Below are 20,818 nucleotides of genomic sequence, written 5' to 3'. Positions count from 1 at the left end.
CTTGGACGCGACCGGCTCGTAAAGTAAGGTGGACAATGGCACAGACGCGGAAGATCTAGGAAAGTAATTACTCTATAAGCAATCGTTTGCTTGAGGGAGAAAAGGTCAATCCTTATAGTTCACAAGCAAACTGTAGAATCGACTTCAAGGTTGCAGCTAGAACTAACACTGTTACGAAACGCCTTTCGTTTCGATCGGCCACTAATAAAGAAGTGTCAGCGCTCGATCAAGCGAGTTAGATCTTTCGGTTTGTTATTCCAATTGACCACGACTCGGATTGATTTGCTGCTCTGTACTTCCATTTTTAATGCTCCCAGATCCTTATGATATCACCTTATCAGAGATTCCTCATTATCTAATTAGCATTTTCTTGCCTTTGTCTGAATTGAACGGTTATCCTGTCAACAAACAAGCAAAGCTGTCTCAGCAATCTTTTTAAAATTATTTTCTTAATATTCTTGCCTTTTGGGAATTGGGTTGGGGAAAAAGGAAAATTCCATTTCGGGGGAGGAATTGAAGAAGGCTTCCACTTCATCAATTCCTCCCCAGCCTGACAGTAGGTTATGGCAGTTATTCATCGGATTCCGGTCGGTGGAAAAATATAAAAACATGAACCGCTACGAACTTTAATAGATTCTTCTGCAGTCATTTGCTGCCCTCCAAAAACTTCCCATCTAAACTCTCTCTCTCTCTCTCTCTCTCCCTCCCTCCTGTCTCCATCTCCCTCTGTCTGTGATCTTCTTTTGTCTGCAACTCTCAAGTTCTGATAATGGAGGGAGGAGAGAATGGTCATTTCAGCTTAGATACTCAGCATCCGTAGTGCAACTGTAGATCCTGCAGAAAGCTCGAATTCTCTTCTGGGTCACAATTCTTTCTTCCCCTTCCTCAGAAAGGAGGAAGCTTTTCTTCTTCCTCCGGGTCTTTTCTATCAATTCCTGGACCGTGACAGCAATATGGGCTGATTTCGGTTGGTCGGTCAGTTTCAGTTCATAGAAGATCAGGAAAGTAGCAATCTTTCATGAAGTTTATGCCCTGCAAGTTTCATTGCCCGTCCTTCATCTGCTTCTGCAAGCCTTCCCCTCATATCTACACCCCAGGGCCCCTGAAATTGGGAAATGCCCCTCATGTCCCCTCGACAGTTATCTCGGTCCCCAGCGAGTCATCCGACCAGTCATCTGCCGTGGTGAAGAATGGAAATTCTGATGAGAAGCCGAAACAGCAGCAAGCCGACGGCAGTGTCTGCATCAAAAGCAGCCTGAAGAAGGTGTCTCAGGGTGTGGAAGAGGCTCAGGAGAAGAAGAAGAAGAAGAAGAAGAAAGTGAAGTGGGTGGATTTCTTTGGAAAGGAGCTTGTTGAGATCAGGGAGTTTGATTCTTGGTGGGTAATTCCTCTTTATGCCGATATATCTTTCCCTGCCCTTGTTTGCATAGTAGAAAAGATGACCAATTTTCACATCTCGTTATCCGTTTGGTTAGTTAGCTTAAGTCGGAAGTCGAATGATACTCCGCGAAAACTTATCTCGTAGTTACGAGGATCTTAAGTTATATGTAGGGATTTCCCTTAGAACTAAAACTGCGTGGGAGAAACATAGAGTTGTACGAAGAACATGGCGGTTGTATCGGAGTTTGTGTTCGTTTTTGTCTCTCGGAATGCTGAAACTACGGAATGAACAACAAAATTTGGTTATATTTTGGATCCCTTCTGAACCTGGGTGGCTGGAAGAGCAGAATCATGCCAAACATCTGAAGGTGTTTTTCAGTTTTCCATGTCAATGTGCTGTAACGGTCTGCTGTGTATGATCGAAGGGATTCAGATGTTTTTCATAGAATTATGGTAAATGGTTTAAGTTTCCCAAGTATGGCTTCTGAAGGAGATATGCTGTCTTGTTATACGCAAAGAACATCTCGCCGTGAAATGCACAGAATTACCCCATAAAAACCAAGGACATCTGCAGATGACAGAACAATAAGATACATTTCTTCTCATTATCGCTTTTCATTTATCGATGCGCTATTAACCTTCTTCAAGAGAATAGTGTATAGGTAACATGGATAGGTTTTGGATTGATACTGTTTGAACTGATGTTCTCTGAATATTTACATGTTTGATGATCGTGGCAAGCATCAGTTTCTGCTCCACATAGCAGATGGTTTTGGGTCGGCGGTTCCTCACTTTCTTCTCCATTTCTCTTGCAGCGAAGACGATGAACTCGACTCTTGTAGTGAAAGAAGCGATACGTGCATCATTCTTTGACACTTTACCCGGCTCGGCCAGAATAAACACACATCAGCAAAAGAAGAATCACAGCTCATTGAATCGAAACCTCAGAGACAGAATTTCCTGCGTATCAATCATTTGCTGTCTCTCTGCTACCAGTTCTAAGCCTTCTGTGACTAGCCTAAATTTGTGAATGTTGATTCATTTATCTAATGGAAGTTGCCATATTTTTTCTGTTGCTTGTGACCAAGCACGTTCCTATTCAGTTCACAGTGGACTATGCTCTAATGTTTACGAAATCGACTGTCATTCCGGCACCATATCCTCGCCTCAAAAAAGTCGTGGACAACAGTCAATTGCTATCGGCAAATGCAGATGTGTGCAGGTATCTGTATTGGGCAAAAAATGTCGTGTCATGGCCATTAATCATGTTAACATACTAGATGACCATCCCTGTCAATGATCGATCATCGGGTCAAGGACCGTGTCCGAATGTCTTTCCAAAGTTATAGTGTGCGTTTCGGGTTCCTTGGAATAACATCCTATCTGACAATGGGCCGTCGAGAATTCACCTAATGGGCTCCCGCCAAATAATACCGAATGTGGGCTGCTGCGATTACATGAACATATTAATGACATGTGGGCCTTCGGGACCGCGTCTTCTATTTTGCCTTTTAGGTAGGCAGTTAAGATTTCATGAATAAAAGCATTTCTGATCTGACTAAGATTCTGTCGGGGTCCAAGTGACACGTGTCACCTGCCACAGGATTTGATTCTTATCTTTATTTTATTTATTATTTTTTGATTCAAGAAATTATCGCGGGTGCTATTTAATTTCTCCATATCCAATATGACCAAATCTAGAATGGAGAACACAATTCTGATGCTGCGTTTGATTTCAAAGTAAGATTTTAAAATTATATTTTGATTTTGAAAAAAAAATAGTATAAATGAAATCCACCATTTGAATTTGTACGAATTATTTTGTTTTGTTGTGGAAAAAGAATGATATAAATGAAGCTCACCATTTGATTTTGTATAAGTTATTTTGTTTTGCTGTGGGTAGAATTAAGTTAAAGTAATATTTTAAAATCCTACTTTAAAACCAAACAAGCCAATCATAAATTCCGAGATTAATTACGGAACAAAAAGGGGTGTTTCATGATGTAACAAGGGGAAATGTACATTTAAGAACAGGACTTTGAAAGGGCCATGAAAGCCAATGACTACTATACCACAAAAAAGAACAGAAGGAAAAGCAAGGCTCTTCTTCCTCTTCCCAACCAACCTCTCCGGCTCCGGGCTGGACTGGACCAGCCAGCAGCAGCTAAGCCTTCCCAGGACTCTCTGTCTTATTCCTATATGGTGAAAAGATAACAAAACAACTGAACATCTGATGCATCTCTCTACAAGTACTACTATGGTACTGTAGGCAGCAAGAAAAGGACACGATAAGATTGATAACAACAAAAGAAAGGAACCAAAAAAGGACTCCTCCTGTCCTGTCTGTCCATTTTATCTTGAGCTGTTGAGAGGTTCAACTCTCCTTGGAGCTTCCCAAAATCTTCCAAAATTTACAGGTTGCACACGCCTCCAACAGCCCCTGATAGCTTCTGCTGTGATCTGGATCCCCCGGGAAAAGGAAAAATTGTGAGGATGAGTCCGGGGTGATGTGCCTCGGGAGATTGAAGAGAGAAAAAGGGCCTGTTTCTTTACCGGAAAGATCACTTTTTGAGGGAGCTGCAGGAGAGGACTTTCTTCCCATATGGGCTAGTTCGGAGCAGGGGGACATGCGCTTCTACTGCCTCGACGAGAGCGGATTTGGCAGCTCCCTGCTTGCAGAAGGAACAACTTTGCGTTACATTTGGGGAGAAAAAGATGCATCTTCTTCATGATCATTTTCTTTCAAAATGAGAATGCAAGCACTTCTCGAGCCTACGTAATATGTTAAACCTTCCCTCCACACCAATGTGAGCAAGCACTTCAAACAAACCCAAAAAATTCTCCCCTGGGGGCGGGGAGGGACAAAGAAAGAGACAAGAATCAAGCGGAACACCGGAGAGTACATGGACAAGATTGCCGGCCATTCAGTACACGGGGTTCTTCCACATTTCTCACCCGCTAAAATTAAAGACTACGCAAGTGTATACTTAACACACTTCTTGAACCATAGACCCATGGAATGAAAGAACTAAAAGAAAATAACCCGACAAGAAACCTTTGACGGCGGAAAAAGGGGTAAATGAAAAGGTTTGCTTTACTGACCTTTGACCAATTCAGCGCAGCTTGAATGACAAAATTGCCATAAGGGTCCTGCATGATTTGATCGAGCCTGGGATTACCTATCAGCTCTTGTATTATATGGCCACGGCGTTCTTCTCCACCATATTCAAGGCATTTCTCAACAACATTACTGCTGTACTTTTGCATGGACAAGTCGGCGTAGTTACCCTCCAATTGGTCGAGAATCTCGATAGTTGCTTGTGGAATTTGGAGCTCAAAGATAAACTGCACTACATAGTTTCTGCACAGTTGGAACAAAGATCAAGTCAATCTCCTGACACGCACACTATTTCTATGAAACTTTATATTGACTTTCTCGATCGTCTTATGTTTGTAAATCATTTCATGCAGGATGTCCTCCTCTGAAATGACACTAAGCAGACAATCTGAAGAAATTATTCTTATATTTTTATATTATATGTCAATTGAAGAAACCCATGAAAAATAGGACCAAAATAAGTACCCGAAGGGATCCTGTGAAAGGACTAAAGCATTGGAGGTTATCTCTTGGATTAAGCGCCTTCTTTGCTTACCACCAGCATAGTTCAGACATTTCTGAAGCACACAACAGCCATGGCGGTCTGTTGCTAGCTCCACACAGTAAGCGGCTGCAGCATCAAAGAGGAACTGCAACAAGAATTCATTACTTAGAAGTTTAGGCTTCATTACTATATGGTGATGAAGGACTTAATGGCCATAGAAGCAATGCTGACCTGACTATACTCGGGCATCAAATGCTGTAAACAGCGCTGAGCAACATGATTTCCATTTGTGTTCTTCATCAAAATCACAATGCAGGGCCTCAGTGAGTTCACCACCATGGATATTTGCTCCGGAGTTTTAAGGGTCTCAATCACTTTTTGAACCACCCGAGTCCTGTCGATATGAAAAAAGGAGTTGTAAAATAAACAGGGAAGGACGTGATCAGGGAGAGAGGAGAAATAAAAAGTGAGCGCTGACTCCTACCCGTGCATATCACATGATATTCGGATGAGATCCCCAGAATTTCTCGTGATCACTTGGAGTATTCTTGTCTGCTGATCCTCGTTGCAGACTTCAAGAAGCTTCTGGACAAGGTAATTACCAAATGGATCAGTCATCAACTCCACAATGTGGTCAATTATCTCGATGAACACCTTCTCGACGTCCTTCGGGCCCCCTTCAGAGATCTTCCTCTGCAAAAATCTACACCCATGCTGGTCCTTAGCCATAAGGTGAGTTCTATTGCTCACTTCATCCTCACAGTTGTTATACTTGAAAGGAAGCAGCCTTGAGTCGCAACTTCTGAAGTAGTTCAGCCTATCCTCCTGAAAGCATTTACTGTTGTTTGTACCACAGAGGCTGGGGTAAAATTGACCATTTGAGGTCCCTCTGCCATTTTGGCTGACGTGATTGATCGTATCATCGACAGCGCCGAGTTTCACAGATCTTAAGGAATTTATGCCATTTGATCTCGTCATGTTTTTTGCTGCAGAACCTTGTTGAGAGATTCTATCCAAGGCCTGAACTGCGCGAGCATCTGAGGGGGAGAGAATAAGACTCTGCGGCTTCAAGCATCTCGCAAGTCCATATCCATGTAAGAACGCTTCTTGGTCCGGCCGTTCCAGACATTGAGAGACTGGAATCTCATAGGGTGGTTGCTGCCTTTTTGGACCAAGTGTAATATTCGATTGAACAGGATGTTGAGCTTCAAAGTGATGATTCAAGAGCTGCTGGTAGTAAAGGCTCTGCTGATACAACTTATAGAAGTTCTCCTCTTCTATGTTCCTCCAAGCAGCCTGAGATTGGTCTATATGTGGCAAGCGCAAGTAAGGGAGCAGAGATTGTGGGTTCATCAGGTACTGCTGCTGATTTGCTGTGGGAGTGTCAAGAGCATGGACAGGTAAATTGGGTACAAACTGAACCCCATCATTAGTCATTGAGATGCTGCCGGTAGAATTATCAATTTGCTGGTAACTCCCGCCTACTCGGTGGCTTTTCAGCCCGAGAGGATCGACCCAACAGACATCTGGATTTTCTTGTGCAACTCTAGCCCCAGAAATGCCATCAAAGCCTGAATTTCTGACCTTTGTATCTGCATTTAAGCGATGCATGCCTAAGCCTTTAGCATACTGGCTTCCCAAACCATCACTAACATTAAGTTCGGCAAATGCAGAGGTCAAGGACTGCTCGTCAGGCAGTTTTGGTTCATTTGCTTGAGCAGTTTTGGCTAGTGAATTTTGAACTCCATTTACCGATGCCATCTTTCTCTGCTGAGGGCTCCTGTTTTTGGGGAACTTCTCGCTGTAAGGTCCCTTGCAGGAATCGATCAGGACTGCTTTCGGTTGGAACTCCTCGTAGTGTGGATTACCAGAAGTGGCCTTTGGAATCTCGTCAAGAAGCAGATCCACTTCGTCAGTCTCTACCTCCCTCTTATTCTCGCCCATTTGCTGACAGATTAACCACAGAGTTCCAGAGAACGATCAGAAACAAGTTTTCTGGCGTGATACAGGGCAGTCTCTACCTGAGAGAGCTCTTCAACATAAAAAGGCAGAGAAGAAAACTTCAGTGCAATCGACAGACAACCTTCGAAATCAAAAGAAAGCTCCAACTTCAAATATCACTTAGGACATATGCCACTGTTCAATTCAAAATGGACAGATATTGGGTCAGATGATTGAAACTACTGTCTTGAAAATCTATTCCAACTAATCCTTCTGAAGAATGACAACCAATCTACAACCATTTCATCAGTCAACCAGCACCAAATCAGAACTGATTTCGCGAATTTTTTTTCTATTTTTTAAAAAGGAACCAATAAAATAATGCAAGTGGGCATTCAAAACAGCTGGAGGTCTGTTCTCCAGTAAACAACAACAGAAGCAAAATTCTGAAAAAGAAACAACAAGAGTGAAGCCAAAATAACCCACCAGCATAAAGCCATAATGCGCATTAACCAAATCAAAAAAACATCATCGGAGTGATCAAACAATCCCAACGACACACCCCCTTGATTCTTTCGTCCGACCGAGACGATCCGACCCCGAATTCCCAGAATGTGATCAGACCCAACAAAAATCACAGGAAACGATCAAAGATCACTTTTTTTTTTGTCCTCCCCCCAAGCAGAGAAAAATAATCCGTACAGTGGCATTGGGACCACAAGTAATCAAGAAGGGCATCTCAAACAAACAAGAACACCCACAAAGCGCACACGGGAGAGGCCGTCACGTCAATGGAGGGGGAGGCGTACCCGTCACGATTCCATGGACACGAAGCAGCGGAAAGGAGGCGGCTTCGGCGGTGGATGGGAATCGGAGGGGACGGGAGGCGTTAGGGGAATGCAAAGGGAGTGCTGGCAGTGGTGGAGGAGTTGGAGGTGGTGGTGTGAGTGTAGGTAAAGGTCAGTGTGTGTGAGAGTGAATATAGAAGAAGGGAGGAGAGAATGGAGAGAGAGAGAGAGAGAGAGAGAGGGAGGGAGAGAGAAAGGTGGGATATATTTATTTTTTTTGTGCAGATTACCAAGGGAGAGACTCAACTGCAAAGGAGCAAACTTTGATATTCCTATCAAGAATGCAGAGGAGGAGCCATCATCATCCCTACCATCGCCATCGCCATCACCATCATCCCATTTTCATGCATGGAATTGGTATGCTCTGTAATGTAATGTAATGTAATGTAATGGGCTCTCCTCTCCTCTCTCTCTCTCTCTCTCTCTCTCTCTCTCTCCACCACTTTGTTTGTTTGGTGACTTTCTGGTTTTTGGAACTTTTAACAATGTTTTTTTTTTTGCCAGAACATGACTTAATTCTATGTTTCAAATGTCATAATATAGTTGAAATCTGCGGTAGTATTTGGTATGGATAAATGCAAAAGGAATGAAATGGGATTACTATCATAAAAAAGAAAAAAAAAACAATTACATTTTGTGAAGCGATTTCATTTTTTTTTTTTTCATTCCGCCGTACCAAATACGACATTAGCTTCGGTCTCGGTCAATTTGACGATATCGTTGAGATTTAATTTCTCATTGTTCCCATTAGAATAAGATAACTCGAGACATAGTGGGGGCATCTCAATTGGGAATTTTCTAAATTAGGAAGGACAATATATTTTCTTAAAAATAAGCATCAGGGAAAGAAAAGTAACCTAATTCACCGTAAGTTTCCATTTATTAGTTGGACTAATTTACCCCCATGGGGACGTGGCAAGTATGCCATGCCCTCTCTTTTGCAATGGGAGTTCCAATGGGCCCATAAAGGAAAGAGCTTTATTAGCCATATTAATTGCATTTACTGCCCGGGGAAGGAAAAATCAAGACTCATGGATGGGGAGAATGACTGCATGCGATGTCACATCTCTAACCATCTATATAGATGGCAGAGTCTTAGCTCCATCAAAAAAAAAATTTAATATTCATCGCGCATGACTTGTTAAATCTTATTAAAGTTCATACTCGTAATTTTTTTTTTTGATAATTTTACTCTTAAGAAATCTTACCCGTGTTAAGCTCGGTATATAAATCGTAAACGCGATTAGTAAGGGGACGTCTCTTGGTTTGAGGTTGGTAATACTTGCGTGTTTTGGGGGGGGAGGGGGAGTGGGCATAGCAAGAATGGGAGTGGGCGTATCAGTTTTGTCAGTTCAGTGGACTGTGCCTAAGTCCAAGGAACGGCCGGGCTATGACTAGCGGCGTGTTCGGATCCATCATAACGGCTGTAACCGAAAATTGATTACATTTTGACAGCTTTTTTCTCTTTCTGCTTCGATATTCTTTTTTTATTACAGTCATTTTTATTGATATTATTATTTTAAAGATTAATGTCGTCGTATTGCACGATATTTTAAAATTTTTCACCGCATAACACAAATCGTATTAATTTTATCATTTAGCACAATATTTTAAATTTTTTTCATAACATAACAGAACACAACAAATAATAATTTCACTAAATAGCATAAAATTTTGAAATTTTTTCACCATATAGCACAAAAAATTGACGAAAAACTAATATCGTGCTATGTCTTAAAATTTTTTAAAAATTTTGTGCTATGTTGTGAAATTATTGCTTGTTGTGCTATGTCATGAAAAAATTTCAAAATATCGTGTTGAATGGTAAGATTAATACGATATGTGTTATGTAGTAAAAAATTTCAAGATATCGTGCTATATGGTGATATTAACCCTTATTTTAATAATTCATGTTTAAATTATTATTATTCTTAAAACATTTCGGATATATCTAACATATTTCGTGGGCCCAACAAAAACCATAAAGAAATACATATACCTCGGGCTGGAGTTGAGATTTCTCTGATGTTTCTGGTTCTCGTTCACGAAGAGCTTGCTCCGGGTGAGACAAAGGTTGAATAGGCGTTTTAGAGTTTTTCATTTTTAAGCAGAAGCGGTATCTAAATTATTTTAAAATCAGGTTTTAGTTTGGTTTGGTTTAGTTTACGATTAGAAACGTATACTTCTCTCGCAAAATTTTGATATATTTATAAAAGTATATTATGAGATTGTATATGATACCTTCACTATTTATAGCGTATCATAAAAAATAAAAATATAATATAGATAGTACATCAAATCTCTATATACAAGATAAATGCGATCTGATTTACTTTTTGAAAAAATAAATATACAATAAATTATATCTGAATAAATATTATCTAATTTATTGACAAAAAAAAATTATCTAATTTATTTTTTGAGAAGTAAATATGATTTTACGTTATTTGTTTTATTTGAATCTTTTTATAAAATCTTGTATCTTATATCTTACACTATTATTCGAGTGAAAGTTTAGTTTTGTAGCTACTACCTTATTTATAGAATTGTTTGAAAAATCGAAAGTGTCCCTTTCTAAAATGAGACAAATAATGGTTAGTTTTATAAATCTATATCTATATGTTTTAAAATGTAAAAAAGTCAGCTAAAAAAAAGCTCAAAAACGAGATAATAATAACCTTGTCTTATGATGTATATTTATATATCTTAAAATTTTTAAAAATAAAAATGAAATTCGTTTCCTATGAAACTCTAAAATAACAATTTGTCCCACTAATCTATATTCGTTGCGATTATATGTTACATGCATTTGCCCAGCAAATTTAAGATCTTCGTCCAGCATGCGTGACGTTTCTCGCTAAGAAAATATTAATCCTCAAGAGAGAACCAACTCATAAGCCAAAACCATTAATCATCGATTTCTTAAGCAGCTCTTTTATCCTTTAAAAAGGGATATTGAGAGAGCGTTTGGCTTCAGAGTTAAACTAAACTTGATTTTAATTTTGATTGTGAAAAAAGACAAATGAAATAATATTATAAATTTGACTTGAAAAACGTGTATTTTTATTATGTAATGAGTAAAATTAAAATTAAAATCATGATTTTAAAATCACATCATGAAACCAAACAGGTCCTGATATTTCCAAAACCTTATTTGCCCCCCTGAAGCCACTCCAATGTTAAGCTCGTATTCTCATGAGATCTTTCACGTCCTCGTCGGGCCTTAGGTATGACGTTCCACCATCCAGATCGTTTAACACAGCTCAATTGGAACGTACATAGATAGAGGTCTGTCCGATGCCTTCATGTTAGCAATAAAACATAAATAATAGGTAAAGGCAGCAAAGACCAAATGTCGGGCGTATAAACAACATGTGAGACAGGAAGCAGACTCAGGTGAGAATTCTAACATTAAAAAATTTTCAATAATCCATTAGTTGAAACTAGCACAAGCCGCACCCGGGAAAGCTAGCCCTTCCCCCGGGAGTTTAACCTTTATGTCGGTGACGATATCAATCTCAATGCCTACATTTACAAAACACACTAAGAAGATGGAGCAGGCGCACCCATCGGCTTTGAGGTTTCTCCTCCTTGCGGAATTTAAACCTCCTCAAGACGCTCCCTTAGTATCCGTATCCCGAGTTGTCCATCGGGTTCCCGGCAGGCACAGGTTCAGGCTCCTTGATCTCGACCACCACGCAGTCGGACATCAAGAATGTCCTGGCAACAGAGGCAGCATGCTCCAGGCAACACCTGACAACCTGCTCAAATGCATAAGTAGTACAATTATTCAACTGTGTAAGAATAGTCTGCACTGGAAAGCTAATAGAAATCATCATATGATCCCCAAATGGCAATGCTCTGATCACACGTGGGAATATTAGGGTCTAAGTCGTGCGATTTATGGGCTATAGGCTCTGGCATTAAGGTGGCTGGTGCTCTTGGAGCAATAATTTTATTTCATCACTAGATGCTGAGATAAAACTGGAAGTTAACCAGAGCTAATGGCAACACACCACCACTAGGACTCACCTTGGTCGGATCGATAATTCCAGCAGCCATAAGATCCTCATACTTCCCAGTGGCAGCATTGTATCCATATCTAGGATCATCGCTCGAGAGAACCTGCGAGAGGAAACTCGGCCATTAAGAACAAGCAAGATAAATCTTCAGTGGTTAGCTAGCTTTTCAGGGATCATCTTTACCTTCTCACTGACAACACTTCCATTCACACCAGCGTTCTTTGCGATCAATTTCAGAGGGTAACTCAGTGCTCTCCTCAAAATCTCCGCCCCAACCTAAAAGCAGTTCAAACCAGCATAAGATACTGCCAAGACCCTTCGAACATTCTAAGTTGCAACAACGTATTCCTACAAGCAGCTTTACCTTCTCCTCATCATTTTCAAGTGTCTCCTTAATGGCGTCAACCTTGGATGCAAGTCGAAGCAATGTGCATCCACCTCCTACAACAATACCCTCCTCAACAGCGGCCTGGTATTTGAAAATATTAGTTTCACTTTCCAATATCAAGAGGGGAAGCATTCTTAGCAATATTTAAGATAAGCAAGATCCTACCTTTGTCGCATTGAGAGCATCTTCCACCCTCAGTTTCTTTTCCTTCAGCTCGGTCTCGGTTTGAGCTCCAACCTTCACACGTTGATAGCCAATCAATAGTAAGCGCAGAATAATATCAACCATGGGAGAGCAAAAACGTCAACTGACGGATAGCTAACCTGTATGACTGCAACACCACCAGAGAGCTTTGCAATTCTCTCATTAAGTTTCTCTTTTTCATATTCCTGCTCTGCAGCCTGCTTGAATAGATACACAATTAATCTAGTGCCCAAAACTGACGAAGCAATTGAGAGGGGAAAGGAGGGAGGGAAAGGCTTTACCTCAATAAGATTTCTAATCTGAGCAACTCTCTTGGTTACAACTTCCTGGGTGCTTCCATCACCCACAATGGTTGCCGTGTCCTTGGTAAGCACTACCTTAGAAGCATGACCCAGAACTTCCTTGCCAGCCTTATCAAGGGAGAGCCCCACCTCATCTCGAATCACCGTTCCTGCATTACAGTAAACCCATCAATAATGGGAGCAACTTATCAGGTGTTCCACCAAAGTACATTCTGTGAATAACATCAAGGAAATCATAGTTCCAAGTATATGTATCAACAAAGTAGAAACAGACACCAGAAATGAACAGTACCTCCAGTCAATACAGCAATGTCATCGAGGTACTGACTCTTGCGCTCACCAAATCCTGGGGCCTTGAGAGCAGCAATTTTCAATGAACCTCTTAGCTTGTTCACAACAAGAGTTGCCAAAGCTTCCTGTTCAATGTCCTCTGCTATTATGATGATTGGATAGCCACTTCTGATAGCATCTTCCAAGATGTTAACGAGGTCCCTTGCATTTGTGATCTTTTTATCAACAAGGAGCAACTGCATCGCCGAAACAAACAATAAGACAACTAACAAAAATACTGCATTCCCTCTCCAAGCACACAACACTAAATAATCGCGAATTTTGCGATAATCACCTTGCAGTTTTCATATTCAACTGCCATTTTCTCACTGTCAGTGACAAAGTATGGTGAGATGTAACCACGATCAAATTGCATTCCTTCGACAACATAAAGACTGTTCTCTGCACTTTTTCCCTCTTCAAGGGTCACAACTCCCTTTCGGCCAACCTTACTCAAAGCCTCGGCTATCATGTTTCCCACTTCATAGTTGTTTCCAGCACTAACTGCAGCAACATCGGCCAATTCACTGTCTTCCACCTAGAATAACATCCAAACTCGCAGCAGTTAGGAAGATAACCGTCTTAAGAAATTTCAACCAAATAACAAAATCCCATTTCAGTATCAACAAGGAAAGGTGAAAAGCAACAACTGAAGTACCTCCTTTGATATTGATTTCAGCTCAGCTACCAGAGCCTTGGCCGTTTTCTCAATGCCTCGAGTAATGAGAACCGGGTTTGCACCAGCTGCCACCACCTGTTTTAATTGACACAGTCAGCAAACCAAATGGTCTCAAAACTGCTTCGACGTCATTCAGTTAGGTCCAATTACACAAAATTTTAAAGGGTATACCTTGACACCTTCAGTAATAAGACCCTGAGCCAGAACAACAGATGTTGTCGTTCCATCTCCAGCCAGATCATTGGTTTTGGCAGCTGCCTGCCTCACTAGCTTAGCACCAATGTTTTCAACAGGATCCTCCAATTCGACCTGGGAAAACAAGGTGACAGCATCAACCGTGAATTCACCTAACTAACCAGATGTCACCGGAGCTGACCCCAATAAAAACATTTCACACATATAACATCTATTGTCCACTTAAGGCACATATGTTTCACACCTTAAAAACCAGAAAATTTAGGTTCCCAAAAAATTCTACAGAACACATGCTCAAAAAACAAAGTCACATTGGTAAGAAATGGAACATTCATGCAGAAACCCAATTGATGTTCATGTCCAACAAACTAGTATATAATAATACAGTAAAAGAGAGTAGTGTCAATGATACCTCTCTGGCCACAGTCACGCCGTCATTAACAATTCTAGGCGAGCCGTATTTGCTCTCTAGGACGACGTTTCTTCCCTTGGGACCAAGAGTAACCCCCACTAAATCTGCAAGCTTGTTCACGCCATTCTATTGAAGAAACAAAAACAAGGGAAACGTAAGCTCAGAGAAGCCAGAATGCAGAGCTGCCTCAGCGATTGCACACACAACACAGAAATGAGCCAAATGACATAGGACGAGACTCACTTGCAGCTTCTTTATAGCTGAACCATCCTTGTTGAAATACAAGTCCTTGGCCATGGCACAGATTTTAGGATCCCGCGATTTCCTGAGCGCGACGCTCCGCCTTCGTCCGAAGTTGCACGAGGAAATGGAGGAAAGAGATGACAGCTTCTCCGAAGAAACCGCCAGCTTCTTATCCATAACACTGCAGCTGGGTGCAGCCATGGAACCAGCGCAAGACATGGTAATGAAAGTTGATGCCATGTATTCCCCTGACCTGAAAAACACGATTGCACGGAAAGCTCGTCAAGATCAAAACACTATGAACCAGCAATTCCTCCATCTTACATCAACCAGCTCATTCCTCCATTGAAGGACGAAACTGCTGCTTCAAACTGAGCTCCGGAAGCGCAGACGGTTCAATGACAGCATGCATGAACTTACCGTCAGAGGGCAGAGGACGAGGCGTTAGGGTTCGGATAAGATGGCGCCGAGCGGTTTATCGCTGTGCTGTGCCTCTGCTCTGCTCTCGGGGAAGACACTGCTAGGTTTTCGGTGGGGATATCATATAAAGGCTGGAAGCTTCGTTAAGCTCTTGAAGCTTCCGGGGAATCTCGGCCGTCCAATTTTCGAACCACTGCCGCTTTGCCTTGTCGCACGTCCGAACTCTCTAGAACTTATCGGGACGTCCCCGCCCGCCCCCGCCCTTCTCCTCCCGCACGGGCGGGCCCACCGGCCTTCACACTGGGCCGAATAGTCCAGACGCCGGCCCAAGTTCTAAACTAATGGGCCGGCTTCGAGGCCCCAATTTGCTCAAGCATCGGGAGCTCGGGACGGGACGACGATCGGGTTTTTGGTATCATTAACTATCGTGTCGAGGAAAGGGAACCATTGATTAGGGATCTTTCGTACGACACCCGGCGCTAGCAAAATCTTGAGCTTCTCGTGTATGGCCTACAACAACCACTTTCATCGGGTGAATCTTGGGCCTTGGCCCATTGGGTTGCGGCAGGGCGCAGACCGGAGGGGTTTTTGTGAACCGCGAAAGTCGAAGCTTGATCAGAGTGTTACTGCGCTAAGGAAGGTGATTTAGGGCATGTTTGATTTTGGAGTTTTTTTTTTAATTTTATTCCACTTAACTCTACTTATTTTTAATTCAACAATATGATTATTACTTTTTTTTTTTCAATTTTTTTAACCATTCAATTTAATTTTTAATATTAAATTCTCTCAACTATTTATCACTTTTTCCACAATTCAACAACACAATCATTACTTTCTCTTAACTATTCATTACTTTTTCCTATTTTTCTCCATAATTCAACAATACAATCATTACAATTTCAAATAAATATAATTATTTATAGTTAGAATGGAGCGAAGTTAAATAAAGCGTTAGGCAGAAGTTTCTATAGCGGGGATTTTTATTTTTATTTTGTTACAAGTGATACTCATTGATATAATATATTGAAATAAAAATCTTAATATCTCATTATGAATATCGAATATGAAATTTCTTCCTTACCATAGCGCAATGATAGCGGGGAAATTTTTTAATTTGGTCAGGAAGGTCGACAGCTATTGCCCATGGAAGCCTTTTGACAATTAATAAGGTTTCTTTTCATTCGGTTCTGTTTCGATAGCGGCGACGATGGCTTTCTAGAATCAGTCCAATGGTCGGAAAAAAATGGTCAACTCAGCGTACTTGTGCCGGCTGAACTACATGAGATTTTCTAACATTTAATTAATTTATTAATCTAATGTCATTTTCCATTTGAATTTGTAATTCCATGATCGTGTTGAATTAATCTCGAAAAGGAATTAGACTATATTATAAATCAATCAAATCTTGATTACTACACCAAAAAGGAAATTCAATTTGTAAACTATATATCTCTATATACTCATCATCTGCATATAATTTTCACTTCTGGTTTTGTTATTCGGCCAATTTTATATATAACTGATGCCTGATGACAACACCATGCAGGTCCCATTGTAATGTGCAATGTACTTAGCATAGAACACCTGGAAAAACAAAGAAAGAAGTGTACAAATTAGATCTGAAAGCCGATCGACACGGTATTTAAGTCACAAGATCGTATGTTATATATCTCGTTAACAAAAATTAGAATATTATTGCATTCGTATATGCACGTGTACTTTGATAAAGTACTTCTGCAGTATTATGCACTCGATTCTTCTATTAATTAGTACTCTATCCATCGACATGCTTGGCATGATAAGTCCATTTTGCTGATATCCGAAATAGAGAAGCCGGCGACATTATTCTCAGAGAGCTTGGGTCATCTCCATAAGCTGATCAGAGAAATGCGGGGATAGTAACTTCTTAGCCAGTTTAGTTGTATTGGTGTCCGGTCTGACTAGGGTCATGAGGTGGTGTTTGGTCTCCCAACACCTGTGTCAGCAGGTTGTAGCGGTTGGCATCGGCTGAGGAGCCACCCTGCGACGAGCCCGAATCTGGACCTGAAGGCGGCCCTCCATGGGTGTGGATCCCTTCATAAACGACCCGTAGATCGCCTGGTTCCGAGGCAGACCACTCAGCTCGTTTCTTCGCATTGCAGTTAGCTCTTTGACACTTGAAATAGCTCCTGCAGCATCCACCATCAGAATATCAGGAAGAGAGAGAGAGAGCACGTGTTAAATTGAAGCATGAAATAATTGATATGAAAGAATTATATGTATATGCACGCACGCACCTGAATTTTCCGATATTTCTGATGAACTTCTGGCCGTATTTTTTCCATTCATAACCATCTGCAGGTAATTCCGGTGCCCTATTACCTTCCATATATGGTCCTTTAAACTGTATTGAGCCTCAGTTTCCCTACATAATTAATAGACATTAATAGATTTACCTAAGAAGGTCACAATGTACTTTCTTACATCGATGAATATGCCCGAAGACATACATTAGCATTAACCGAAGGTGCAGTGCAGTGAAGATAATACATCTCTATATCATCTGTATATCATCATTTTCATTCAGTTATTATACATCATCATCTTGACTTTGTAATCTACACTATGTTAATGTTAATGAAAAAAATGAGAGATGACGATGATTAATATATATGCATATATATCTATATTGGTGGGACTGTATACATCTATATGTATGTAGATAACCTCGAATTTGCTAATCAATTAATCTCTATATCTTTAGTTTCCGAATTCGCGAAATAGGTTATTACTGAAAAACCATAAGCAGCAAAAGAAGTTTGATAATTAAATTGATCACAGTTCCCTCCCCATAAGGGTCTAACAAGACAGTCAAGAATAGGGAAAGAAGTGATAGAAGGCTCACGAAGCTCGATCATATCAGAAGAGCATCACAAGAACTTCTTCGAAAACAGGTTAGGGTTTTGGAATCCAATCAGAAGTAATTTCCAGATCTGAGCACCGTATTCAAGTCCAATCTGCCCCGGAAGCCCAGATCTGATAAAAATACGTATACGGAGAAATTGATACTTACAGCTGCTACTCATAAACAGATGAACATAGAAAAATGAAGAAACCTTCAGCTGATTTATCGGTGCGTGCATGCAGATCCTAAAACTTTAACATGGACATGGCGGCACCCAACACAATTAAGCAGCTATTTATAAGTAAGATACGAATGTTTTTTCCAAGCTGAGAGATCTGATGAGTTGGTTCTGGGAAATTACGAGCGAAATAGACATAGAGAAAAATGGGGTTATCTAAGCTAGGGTTAACTATATATTATCCACTTGTAACTTTATGTCTGTCAGTCATTTTCAGACAGTCTTCTGAGAAAGCACACAAACAACATACGAGGGTGCTTTTCCAACGACGACGAAGAAGAAGAAGAAGATTACTGGAAAGAGACGTACATAGACATACATTAACATGGAGGAGGCGGTGGCGGCTGCTGCTGATTTGGGAGCTGAGTGATGAGGAGGAGGAAGCTTCTCCCATGGCTTCTCCTTCTGTGTTATGTTATGCTCCCCAAAAGAAAAACTCACATAGCCCTTAGAAAATTATGAAAGAAAGCTGCCTGAGAAAGTCCGATGCCTTAATTAAATACACATACATATATATATATATATATATATATATATCATTTTATTATTATAATAACAATGAATGATGGTCCGTCTCAAGGAGCCAGCGAGTATGGTGGCTTTCCCACTCACAAGCGGGACCCGCCTTACTCTTTTTTAACTTTTTAAATTATTTATAATTCTTTATTTTAATTAAAAATAGTTTTTTTATAAATACAAATTTTTTTTTCTGTATTCATCCTTAAATTCAAGGTCTATTAGTATTACATTAATTATTTTTTCTTTTACGATATCTTTCAAATCTTTTTTATCTAATTTAAATATACAAACTCTTTTTTTTCTATGTAGGCCACCTCCTATTTAGCAAAGTGAATTCGTCCAATTTATTTAAATTCAAGAGAGATTGGCTCAATATGGTAGGTTTCCCCACTCACAGGCAGGACCACCTTTCTCTTTGTTTAAATAGTTTTTTGATAATTTAAAATTCTTTCTTTTAATTAAAATTTTTTAATTTAATTTAAACATAGTTTTAATTGTTTATACAAAACTCTTTTGGGCGTACACTACTCATTATCCTTAAATTTAACGTCTTAATAATCCGACTTCAATTATTTTTCCTTTTATGTTGTTTTCCATATCTTTTTATCTAATTGAAATATAAAAAGCTTTTTTTCTATGTACGCCACCTACTATTTAGCAAACTCAATTCGTTCGATTTATTTAAGTCCAAGAGAAGTCGACTTACTAAAGGATGAAGCTCTTTCGATCATGGATTTTCACTAATTAAAAAGCTTGCACTGCGAGACCATGCCTAAAGAATTAAGTGTCGAATAATGTAAAATCAACCAACATTGGTGAAAAGCCTATTTGAATTTATCACCAAAATTAAGTCATTTATATTTTATTTGTGACGTTAAAAATGCCATTTTTTTCATTGAAACGCATAGTTATAAAAGCATGTTGATTGAGATAAATTCTCGCATGACTATTGACTGTAACTTCACAATAAGATACTTTCAATGAATATCAAATTCTTACTGCATGTAAGGTTCGTCCACTCAAAATTAACGAACCACTTATGTCCTTTAATATTTTGGTCATCGCTTTCTAATTAAAAATATTGAAAATTCAAGTTAAGATTATTGGAAAATAATGTTACACTTTACACCAATGAAATATTAATGAGAACAATATTTATTGAAAATTTAAATTATTTACTATCGTCAAGAGTTATAATTTTTATATATAAATAGTTTTATCATTACTTTAATTATAATCTATATTGATTATTATTACACAGGCTATATAAAAAATTGATAAAAAAATTTTCAACCCATGGTAACACGTGGGTGTCGATCACTAGTAATTAATAATAGGTCATGATATTGACATATATATATATATATATATATCTGTTTTTTCACTTTTTCATTTTTCTTTCTAATACAAACATAAATGGATTGAAGGGAGGCAGTTGCCCCTAAATTTTTCATGCTCAAATGAAACTTTAGTACATAATTACCGTTGAATTTTTTATGAAATTCCTTATATTCATCCTTCTAATTCGAAGAAACTATCATCATATTTGCCTCCTTGAGGAGTCCACCCTCCTAAATTCAAATGATGGGTTTGTACTATAATATAAACCACATTAATTAATTATATTATAAAAAAAACCATATTACTTGGATAGTCCCAAGTATATGTATGATTATGCATAATATATGGTCCTATAATTTTATAGGGGAAATTCACTGTTTTTGTCCTATCAGGCGAATGGACCCCAGCATGTACGCAGTTATAGCTGCAACCTTCACGGAGAATATATATAGATATATATATATGATGATGACTTACTAACTCATTTGGTCATAACATTATGATATTCATATGCCTTGCAAGTCGCGCTATACACAAACGTGCCATATTAAATTCGATCGCATGTATTTTCTCACAATGTTTGAAATACACACACGATGTATTACCTCGAATTATAACGTTTGAAATACACACGTGATGTAGTAATCTCTTTCTCATTCTATTAGTCAATTATCCGAAAGAAATATAAAAGTCCAACGTTTCTTTCTCCGTTTCTTCCACGACTCATTTGGCTTAGCAATCTCACAAAATGAACTTGACTTCTTGGTCGGTTGAATAGTTAAGATTCTTCCATGACTATGGAGAAATTATATAGCTCACATGTATGTCTGTCTATCTATCCATCTATCAACCAAATTTCTTCAAAGCACG

The 20,818-nt window shown here is 39.5% G+C and overlaps 4 protein-coding genes across 12 annotated transcripts; 1 reads left to right on the top strand and 3 right to left on the bottom strand.

Annotated features, from left to right (window-relative positions):
- The first annotated feature begins 476 nt into the window (after window positions 1–476).
- Window positions 477–2,455, top strand: LOC116210967. Its single transcript, XM_031545137.1, has 2 exons — window positions 477–1,377; window positions 2,196–2,455. Exons 1-2 carry the CDS (start codon window positions 1,019–1,021, stop codon window positions 2,251–2,253), a joined length of 417 nt encoding a protein of 138 aa, XP_031400997.1. The 5' UTR covers window positions 477–1,018; the 3' UTR covers window positions 2,254–2,455.
- An 880-nt stretch (window positions 2,456–3,335) lies between these two features.
- Window positions 3,336–8,188, bottom strand: LOC116212042 (pumilio homolog 12-like). 6 transcript variants are annotated; one of them, XM_031546626.1, is made up of 7 exons: window positions 7,733–8,188; window positions 5,467–6,929; window positions 5,214–5,376; window positions 4,964–5,127; window positions 4,483–4,741; window positions 3,934–4,049; window positions 3,336–3,840 (listed from the first exon to the last, which is right to left on the bottom strand). In XM_031546626.1, the coding sequence occupies exons 2-6, from the start codon at window positions 6,924–6,926 to the stop codon at window positions 3,942–3,944; spliced, it is 2,154 nt and encodes a 717-aa protein (XP_031402486.1). In that variant the 5' UTR covers window positions 6,927–6,929; window positions 7,733–8,188; the 3' UTR covers window positions 3,336–3,840; window positions 3,934–3,941. The 6 variants fall into 6 exon arrangements, with proteins under 6 accessions (XP_031402486.1, XP_031402482.1, XP_031402484.1 ...); XM_031546622.1 differs by having other exon boundaries at window positions 5,467–7,014; window positions 7,685–8,187; XM_031546624.1 differs by having other exon boundaries at window positions 5,467–7,118; window positions 7,733–8,187.
- A 2,941-nt stretch (window positions 8,189–11,129) lies between these two features.
- Window positions 11,130–15,181, bottom strand: LOC116211523 (ruBisCO large subunit-binding protein subunit beta, chloroplastic). Its single transcript, XM_031545957.1, has 14 exons — window positions 14,967–15,181; window positions 14,547–14,799; window positions 14,304–14,429; window positions 13,868–14,005; window positions 13,676–13,771; window positions 13,313–13,555; window positions 12,980–13,214; window positions 12,667–12,836; window positions 12,505–12,582; window positions 12,347–12,418; window positions 12,158–12,262; window positions 11,977–12,069; window positions 11,804–11,896; window positions 11,130–11,532 (listed from the first exon to the last, which is right to left on the bottom strand). Exons 2-14 carry the CDS (start codon window positions 14,784–14,786, stop codon window positions 11,395–11,397), a joined length of 1,827 nt encoding a protein of 608 aa, XP_031401817.1. The 5' UTR covers window positions 14,787–14,799; window positions 14,967–15,181; the 3' UTR covers window positions 11,130–11,394.
- A 1,340-nt stretch (window positions 15,182–16,521) lies between these two features.
- On the bottom strand, window positions 16,522–18,566 carry LOC116210444 (WRKY transcription factor 18-like). Of its 4 annotated transcripts, none has more exons than XM_031544312.1 (3): window positions 18,398–18,566; window positions 17,243–17,370; window positions 16,522–17,134 (listed from the first exon to the last, which is right to left on the bottom strand). In XM_031544312.1, exons 2-3 carry the CDS (start codon window positions 17,332–17,334, stop codon window positions 16,882–16,884), a joined length of 345 nt encoding a protein of 114 aa, XP_031400172.1. In that variant the 5' UTR covers window positions 17,335–17,370; window positions 18,398–18,566; the 3' UTR covers window positions 16,522–16,881. The 4 variants fall into 4 exon arrangements, with proteins under 4 accessions (XP_031400172.1, XP_031400171.1, XP_031400173.1 ...); XM_031544311.1 differs by having other exon boundaries at window positions 18,408–18,566; XM_031544313.1 differs by lacking the exon at window positions 18,398–18,566 and adding an exon at window positions 18,019–18,283.
- Between the last annotated feature and the right edge of the window lie 2,252 nt (window positions 18,567–20,818).

The sequence above is a fragment of the Punica granatum genome, chromosome 6 (genome assembly GCF_007655135.1).
Source record: "Punica granatum isolate Tunisia-2019 chromosome 6, ASM765513v2, whole genome shotgun sequence".
NCBI lineage: Eukaryota > Viridiplantae > Streptophyta > Magnoliopsida > Myrtales > Lythraceae > Punica > Punica granatum.
This window is presented reverse-complemented; position numbering and strand designations above follow the sequence as displayed.

What these genes read in the sequence shown, in the direction of transcription:
- LOC116212042 (XM_031546626.1), bottom strand. Translation starts at nt 6,926, where the DNA reads ATGGGCGAGAATAAGAGGGAGGTAGAGACTGACGAAGTGGATCTGCTT. An exon ending in TGATGCCCGAGTATAGTCAG is followed by an intron (nt 5,128 to 5,213) that starts GTCAGCATTGCT and finishes TTCTTGTTGCAG; the next exon opens with TTCCTCTTTGATGCTGCAGC. An exon ending in CTTTCACAGGATCCCTTCGG is followed by an intron (nt 4,742 to 4,963) that starts GTACTTATTTTG and finishes CCAACTGTGCAG; the next exon opens with AAACTATGTAGTGCAGTTTA.
- LOC116210444 (XM_031544312.1), bottom strand. Translation starts at nt 17,334, where the DNA reads ATGGAAGGTAATAGGGCACCGGAATTACCTGCAGATGGTTATGAATGG. An exon ending in AGAAATATCGGAAAATTCAG is followed by an intron (nt 17,135 to 17,242) that starts GTGCGTGCGTGC and finishes TGGATGCTGCAG; the next exon opens with GAGCTATTTCAAGTGTCAAA.
- LOC116211523 (XM_031545957.1), bottom strand. Translation starts at nt 14,786, where the DNA reads ATGGCATCAACTTTCATTACCATGTCTTGCGCTGGTTCCATGGCTGCA. An exon ending in GCGTGACTGTGGCCAGAGAG is followed by an intron (nt 14,006 to 14,303) that starts GTATCATTGACA and finishes TTGTTTTCCCAG; the next exon opens with GTCGAATTGGAGGATCCTGT. An exon ending in TTGAATATGAAAACTGCAAG is followed by an intron (nt 13,215 to 13,312) that starts GTGATTATCGCA and finishes TCGGCGATGCAG; the next exon opens with TTGCTCCTTGTTGATAAAAA.
- LOC116210967 (XM_031545137.1), top strand. Translation starts at nt 1,019, where the DNA reads ATGAAGTTTATGCCCTGCAAGTTTCATTGCCCGTCCTTCATCTGCTTC. An exon ending in ATCAGGGAGTTTGATTCTTG is followed by an intron (nt 1,378 to 2,195) that starts GTGGGTAATTCC and finishes TTTCTCTTGCAG; the next exon opens with CGAAGACGATGAACTCGACT.